We start from the raw sequence: 8,093 nt of genomic DNA, 5'->3' as shown, positions 1-8,093 counted from the left end.
ATATTCCATTTGCGACTGAAAAAGCATTTGATTCGATTATGTTGTCGTAGAAAGGGTTTCTTGCTACATAGATCAGGACTATCTGTTGATCCATCTTTCTCGTTTTCCGATTTGGTTCAAATCTTAGGTATTGTTTTAGGGGAAAAACAGTTATGCTGTTTTTATGATCACTTGACAAAAAAAATCATAATATTGAAGCATGTGAATCTACCATTATTTTCACAGTAAACAAGCCTGATCTTCTTTTCTAATTTCTTGTTTGCCAATTTCTCATGGTAAATTTATTTGTTGAGCAGCATTCTTTTCAAATGTTTGATTCAGACATCCCCCAAGGCTAATAAACTAACAGATCTGAAGAATAGTTCAATTGTTTATGCTGCCAATGTCTAATCTTTTATAGAGGGAAATGATGCATGCTAAATCTAACACTACTTATTATGATTTCATACAGTTATCCTTCTTTAAAAAGTGAAGGTTGCTTAAGTTTCAATAGTTGACCTACAACAATCATTTTTTTTTCGTTGAAAGGAAAAGGAAATTAGGGATGGCTGCAAGGGATAAGCGGAAAAACATCTGCCTAATGGACACAGAGAGAACTGATACGAAGGAAGAAGAAATTGATCAACCAATGGATACCAATCCTGAATTAAAGCATCGAGAAGCAAACAAGCCAAAGCGTGGCAGAAAGAAGAATATCAAACAAATCTATAAGGTGAAAGTTAATCTAGTGATCCATTTTGCACTAAAATGATCACAACTCTCACTTGCCAACTGGATTAGACAATGGTTTGTGTAAATTCAGTAGTAATTCATGATTTTTTAGCAAAGATTTCTAAACATTTTTTCTCTATGCAATTTGATTTGGTTGTCATAGCACATTCGACAGTTGAATCAGGTTGCATGCAATAGTCTAGAATGGTTTCCGTGCCCAAGTTTCATTTCTGCTTCTCTCTTTCATATCCATGTTGACTCCATATAATTCCTGATTGTGCGCAACCAGTTGCATAAATTTAGTTAGCATAGTAGGTTGGCTTATGCAAGCATGAACCAAATTGGGGCTGGAGCAATACAAGCAAACATTAGCGGGGTGTCTTTTGGACACATAATAGGTTTTTCTTTTCATGTTTATCTTCTTTCCCTCAACATGTGCCAATGGTTTGAGAAAGTTACATGCTTCTTGCAATGGCCATATGTTTAACTTTATTCAAAACAATTGCTTAAATATTTCAGTTAAGAAGTATGCCTCTATACATGGCCAGAATAACCAATAATCTAGTATTATTCACCTTGAACATTTCAGAACATTTAGCCATACATGCCAGTTATGGAGACCTAAGGGCCAGCTTTCTTCAAATAAGGTGATGCTTATATAACGCATGCATGGACCCTAGTGTTGAAATGTTTTCCTTAACATGTGTGGAAATAAAACAGGATTCAAGCAAACATGGAAATGCACAACTAATTTCTTAGTCAGAGACCTTCAAGGTTGCATATGTTATGGCAGAGAAAGCATGTAATGAAATCACTGTCTTTGCCGTATGTATCAGGAAGGGTCAAATTATAATCAAGTTCACGATAAAGCAGGAACGAGCAAAGACACTCGAGATGAAGTGGAAGAAAACAATGCAGCACCAGATGGAGTTGGACCAAACAGTGAAGGACCAGAAGGAGCTGAACCAAATAACAAGGAACCAGATAGCGGTAGAATGGCCAATCAAGAAGAAATTGGAGCTAGGCCAACAAATGAAGGTGATATCTGATTATAGGATTCAATAAATTGACATTATATCTGGCATTGTTCCAATCTAGTTAACTACGAAGGACTAAAATAACTTTCCCTTTCCCAGATAAATCATCAATATACACACCCTTGATTTCCCAGAACCCAACTGAGAGGTTAATCACATACATTCTCGATGTTTTAGAAATGTAAGTATATACTCATAGTGATGGCCCTTATGAATTTTCTATCTAAATAGTTGAGCATGAGAAGATCATGATTGCTCTTAAACAGTTTTAAGGTCCTGAAAATAGTATGCAAATATTTCAAAGATAATTCATGGTTTTTTACTGGTTGCAGAAAAAGATGAGCATGAACTGTTCTCAATGCCAGATAAACCCTCGAGGTCGGTTGTCAGACAATACTTACGTAATTCAATACAATGTCAACACTCCAAGCACTGCTAACGCGCTATCACTTCTTTCCTATTTAGGCTTATGATTTGGGGAAAAGCATAGATGTACCAGGAGACTTGGCAACCCTCAGGCAAAAGCATAGAGATGGAATGTACCAGTCTCTGGAGGAATTCAAGGTTCGTTCGCCTTTCTATTGGTTCTGATCTTCCTCTTTGAAATTGTATGATTTCATACCTAAAACAGAAATAAAAATTTAAATTCTTATTCTTGAATCCATGAATGCAGAAAGATGTTTTGAATGTGTTCAACAAGGCATTAGAATCCAACGCCCCAGACACCATCCCTTACCAAGAGGTGAGATCAACCTGAAATAGGGTTCCTCATCTTGTTGATGCAAAGGTTTGCAAACTAACTGTTCAATCCCTTAACATCAGAGATTGACTGCTTGCTCTTGCAGGCGAAATCTCTTCAAGATCAGGCCAATCAGATCTTCAGATATCTGAGATCCAACCCGCTCTATGCAGAGAAGGAACTTGCAAACTGGCATCAAAAGTATTTCAAGTATAAGAAGAAGCCAGCGAAATTTGAAAAAAGTCCAGGAATTTTTAAAGTTGAAATTTTAGAATCTAGGTTGCGCCCCAGAGCTGCCAGCAACATGAAGCAGAAAAACGCTGTCAATGATGATGCATCAAACAGAAGAGCACAATCATCGAGGACCAAAAAGAATCCCAAGCAAAGGGTTGGTAGTTCCAAGACCTATGGTAAAAAAACTGGCGTGATTTTTTATGGTAAGAAGGAAGTATCCCACAGGAAACCATACCATTCATGAGTATTTCCAATATAATTTCACAAGCTGAAAGGAAAAAATTAAAGGCATTATATATCATATATCATTTCTGTCGAGCATTTTTTGTTGAACAATTGTTTATCCTGTTCTTTTCATCTTTAAAATCTGTAAGCACATTATAGGGCCTGTTTCCAAGTTTTGAAAAAGGCATATCTACCAAAAAAAAAGTTTCAAGAAGGTATTTTATTTGGTTTTCATAGAACATATGCTTTTTATATTCCTGTTAGTACTATCTCATTCAAATTCTCAGTAGCTAACACATAACTTTTGGAAGTGTTCCTATTATTCAGACGATGAATTTAGAAGACCAAATATTTTCCATTATTCGCAGATCCTCAAGATTTTGAGAAGTCCAACTCTCCAATAGAAGACAGAAGAAACACATATAAGCCTGAGAACAATTCATTTGATGAAATAGCTTCAATGGCCTTTCAACCCATGAAACTCGTTCGTGTAAGTTGTATTTGTCACATCTATATTGCTCTTACCACCATTCCAATTTCCAGTGTTACTCTTCAAATTGCTTGTAATAGATTGTCAGGTATGTATCATGCTGCTTTCTATGTATTCAGTTGCAACTATAAAACATGTCTCAAGCTTAATGAAACCAACCACTCAATAGTAAAGCCTATTACATTTATAAGTTATCTGCAGCAAGATGACACAACAGTACCAAATTACCAATGTCTTGTACGAACTTTAAATTCTCACTGAATCTAATTTTTTAAATTCCTTCACTTTCTCATATCACGCATGATTAACTGAATACCTGCTTCTAATTGTTGGTGTTTAAGATATGCATCACTCTAAGTCACTGACAACAGTCATTCTTTCTTCAGCAAAATACCTCTCATAGCTATGAGGAGAGCCTGAGGAAATTTGTCAAGGATGCAGGTCCCGTGGCTAAGTTGTTGGCGGAGAAAAAAATTCAGGAACTTGCAGAACAAACCCAGGCATATCAAGCATCTAAATATGAAGAATTCTCCAAACCTCAAATGATTTCCCAAATGCCTCAAATCGGTGACTGGTCCAAGAGCAACAAATTAAATGCTGATCCAACCAACATTTCACTGCTGACAGAATCATACCTCCCAGGAAACAGTGCTTCTCCACTGCAAAGCAATAGCTATGCTGCAATGTTTGATTCAACCCTTTCCGTTGCATCTGCAACAAACTATTTCAACATATGCAGCTCAGAATATCCTGATAATAGCTTCGCTGAAAATTTAAATTCTGTTCAAGGAGCCAGCTGTGAACTGCACACTGATGATCTGGTTAATTGGTTCTCTAAGATTGGAACACCTGAATTCTTACAAGGCAGCATTTCCAACATGGAAACAAGTTCAATGGGAGCTTCTGAAAGTGCTTTAGGAGTGAATTCTCAGCTGCTTTATGGAGAAGGTAGCCAAGCTGTGTATCCAAAGCTTTGCTAGCTCAGTTACTGCAAGTTTAATGACACATACAAATAGGAGTTCTGAGCTGAAACAACCTGAATTCTCGCAAAAACGCCATGTTCAACATGGCACCAAGTTCATAAGGACATCTCGACACTGATCTTGGACTAAATTTACAACTGTTTTTCTGGTGAAAGGGTGCAGGGTCGATACCCAGGTTATGCTAGCTCAGTTACACTGCAGGTTTTAATGACACATACAAATAGGAGCTCTGAGCTGAAACAACCTGAATTCTCGCAAAAGCGCCATGTTCAACATGGCACCAAGTTCACAAGGACATCTCGAGACTGATCTTGGACTAAATTTACAACTGTTTTTCAGGTGAAAGGGTGCAGGGGTCGATACCCAGGTTATTCTAGCTCAGTTACTGCAGGTTTAATGACACATACAAATATGAGCTCTGATCTGAAACAACCTGAATTCTTGCAAAACACCATGTTCAACATGGCACCAAGTTCACAAGGACATCTCGAGCACTGATCTTGGACTAAATTTACAACTGTTTTTCTGGTGAAAGGGTGCAGGGTCGACATCCAGGTTATGCTAGCTCAGTTGCTGCTGATTCAATGACACAGATAAATAGAAGCTCTGATCTGAAAACTACCTGAGTACTCATCAAGCAGCATTTTCAATGTGGCACCAAGTTCAAGGGAAGCTCTTTTAGGAGGCAATGCACAACTACTTTATGGCAAAGGGAAAACAAGTTGCATATCCAAGCAGTGACACCACAACTAATGCCGGTTTCATGGCACAGAATGACAGTAGCTTTGATATGACACAACTTGAATATTGGCTTGGCAACATTTTCAATAGGGCACAGAGTTCGACGGGAACTCTTGAGAGTATTTTCGGAGGTAATTCACAACTGCTTTCTGGCAAAGGGAATCAAGCTGTATATCCAAGCAATGCAAGCTCAAGTACTGCTCATGCAATGACACAGACAATTAGTAGCTCTGAGCCGAAAGAACCTGCACCACAAACAGCCTTCAACTTGCCATATCTGCAAGCACAGCTTGGCCAGTGGAACCCGCCAGGACAACAGCCATTTTCTTGCTTTGAAGGAAGTCGGCCATCAAGTCCAGTGGGGGAATTTTCAGGCGTGGCAAGCTTCGACGAACATGCAAACCCAAGTTACCTGCCTGGACCAACCAAGGATGCTTGAGACTTGCTAGGTCCACACTGGAGGCCTAGCTATGGGTAGGTTTATCTATTAATAAAGTTTTATATTCCGTATATCAGTTAATCATAAACATGGCGTTCAACCTGTGTTTACATAACTAGAGAGACTATGAAGCTTCTCATCAGCATGTAATTAATAAGGATTGAGGCATTGCCTGTAAGCTATGTTTACATGTCTAGAGAGACTATGAAGCTTCTCCTTTGTATGTAATCTAAATGGTCTGAAACATTCCATGCAACTTGGTTTTACATGGCTAGAGAGACTATGAAGCTTCTCCTCTGCATGCATTTGTCAGGTTTAAAAAATTCTGTGCAAACTATATTTACATGACTAGAGAAACTATGAAGCTTCTTCTCATCATGTAATTTGTAAGGTTTGAATTATTTTGCACAACCAATGTTTACATGACCAGAGAGGCTATGAATTTTCAGCATATGATTTTTCAGGTTTGAAATGTTGTGTGCAACCTATGTTTGCATTGTCGGAGAACTGTGAAGCTTCTCCTCAACACATGGTTTGTCAGGTCTGAAACATTGTGCTCAAACATTGTGATCAAAACCAATGGTGGCATGATTAGAGAGGTTACTCAGCATGTACTTTTTCAGGTTTGAAATATTGTGTGCAACTATGTTTGCATGCCTAGAGAGACTATGTAGTTTCTCCTCAGCATGTGGTTTGTCAGGTTTGAAACATTGTGTGCAAACCTATCTTTGCATGACTGGAAGGACTATGCAGTTTCTCCTCAGCATGTGATTTGTCAGGTTTGAAACATTGTGTACAAAACCTATCTTCGCATGACTAGAAAGAGTAAGTTTCTCCTCAGCACACAGTTTGTCAGGTTTGAAAGCATTGTGTGCAACCCATCTTTGCATGACTAGAGGCTACGAAGCTTCTTCTTCTCAGAATGTTTGTCTGGTCTGAAATATTGTGTGAAACCCAATGTTTTATATAACTGGAGAGGCTATGAGTTTCTCTCAACATGTTATTTTTCAGGTTTGAAATATAATGTGCAACTATTTTTGCATGACTAGAAAGACATGTAGTTTCTCCTCAACATGGTGTTTGTCAAGTTTGAAACATTGCATGCGACCTATCTTTGCATGACAAGAGGGGGTGAAGCTTCTTCTCAGCATGCTATTTGTCAGGTTTGAAATATTGCCAGCAGCCTATGTTTACATGATTAGAGGGCTATCAAGCTTCTCCCACCACATGGTTTGTCAGGTTTGAAATATTGTGTGCAGCCTATCTTTTCACAAAGCTAGAGGCACAACAAAGCTTCTACTCAGAAGGTAATTTATAAGTTTGAAACATTGTGCATTCTATGTTTACATGAGCAAAGAGGCAATGAAGCTTCCCCTAAGCATGTAATATATAGTCTCCCATAAAAGCTTCTAAACAAAGAATCCACTCCTATGACAATCAAAATGCATCACAAAATGAATGAACCAACAAAAGAACAAACTTTCCACTCACTCTAACAACAGAACACACACCTGAGAGTAGACACACAAAAGCCCTGCCAAACACTGGGAGTTCACCATGATAGTCACATCATCGCTTTTCGGAAAAGTTTCCTCTAATCTCTCCTCCATAGCAACTTAATCAAATGCTTGGCCTATAAATTGTGCACATCCTGTTCTGTAAAGATGGGAATTTGGAATAACAAACAACCAGCTCAAGTGTTTAGGCTATAAATTGTGGGCATTCTATTCTGCAGCAACTGGATAAGATTCGTGATCATCAATAACAACACACTCACAAAATCAAAAGAAAAGGAAACATTCTTCCAAACTAATCCTTACAGAACTAGGACAGTATCTACTATCTAGTTTCTCTAACTGGTCTTCACAGAAATAGGATGCCCAGAATACACTAAATGTTAGCTAATCAATAAGATGAAATTTTCCTAAGTTCTCAAAATCAACCTGATTCCAAATTGAACGAAGGAAAGAGGGACTTCGAAGGAAAGTAAGTTGATCAAGTGTTTGGCATGTAAATTGTGCGCAAGCTATTCTGCAGCAACTGGATAAGATTTCATGGTTGTCGACAACAACACTCACAAAATCAAAAGAAAGGAAAAATTCTTTGAACTAATGCTTGCAAAACTAAGATTATATCTAGCTTCTCCGGCCAGTCTACAGGAATAGAATGTTCAGGATAGACTAAATGATAGTTAATCAATAAAGGGGAAACTTTTGTCTGTTCCCAAAAAATGAACCCAATCCAAACTTCACAAAAGAAGAGAGCTGACAGCTTGCGGAGCTCTCTCTCTCTCTCTCTCTCTCTCTCTCTCTAACAATAACCGTAGACTTAGAACAGAGGAGGAGGGCTTTGAGGACGAAGCAGCTTTCTCTCCCCTCCCTCTAACAAAAACACAGCCATAGAAAACCCATGATTTCAGCCCTGACCCAACTAAGAGCAATCATAAATAAATCTCATCCAATTATCCACAAAATGACATCCTATGATGGAACAA

At 38.2% G+C, this 8,093-nt stretch overlaps 1 protein-coding gene across 1 annotated transcript; it reads left to right on the top strand.

The window, feature by feature from the left end:
* Positions 1 to 544: 544 nt before the first annotated feature.
* LOC120265291 lies at positions 545 to 5,045 on the top strand. Its single transcript, XM_039273164.1, has 11 exons — positions 545 to 712; positions 1,548 to 1,749; positions 2,081 to 2,133; positions 2,214 to 2,312; positions 2,422 to 2,490; positions 2,594 to 2,897; positions 3,315 to 3,436; positions 3,517 to 3,524; positions 3,840 to 4,397; positions 4,575 to 4,703; positions 4,955 to 5,045. Exons 1-11 carry the CDS (start codon positions 545 to 547, stop codon positions 5,043 to 5,045), a joined length of 1,803 nt encoding a protein of 600 aa, XP_039129098.1.
* Positions 5,046 to 8,093: the final 3,048 nt, after the last annotated feature.

This window comes from Dioscorea cayenensis, chromosome 7, assembly GCF_009730915.1.
Source record: "Dioscorea cayenensis subsp. rotundata cultivar TDr96_F1 chromosome 7, TDr96_F1_v2_PseudoChromosome.rev07_lg8_w22 25.fasta, whole genome shotgun sequence".
Lineage (NCBI taxonomy): Eukaryota > Viridiplantae > Streptophyta > Magnoliopsida > Dioscoreales > Dioscoreaceae > Dioscorea > Dioscorea cayenensis.
The sequence above is the reverse complement of the archived record's forward strand: the minus strand, read 5'-3'. Positions and strand labels throughout refer to the sequence as shown.

Coding starts and splice junctions, on each gene's coding strand:
- LOC120265291 (XM_039273164.1), top strand. CDS start 545: ATGGCTGCAAGGGATAAGCGGAAAAACATCTGCCTAATGGACACAGAG. Junction 713..1,547: donor ATATCAAACAAATCTATAAG/GTGAAAGTTAAT, acceptor CGTATGTATCAG/GAAGGGTCAAATTATAATCA. Junction 2,313..2,421: donor AGTCTCTGGAGGAATTCAAG/GTTCGTTCGCCT, acceptor CCATGAATGCAG/AAAGATGTTTTGAATGTGTT.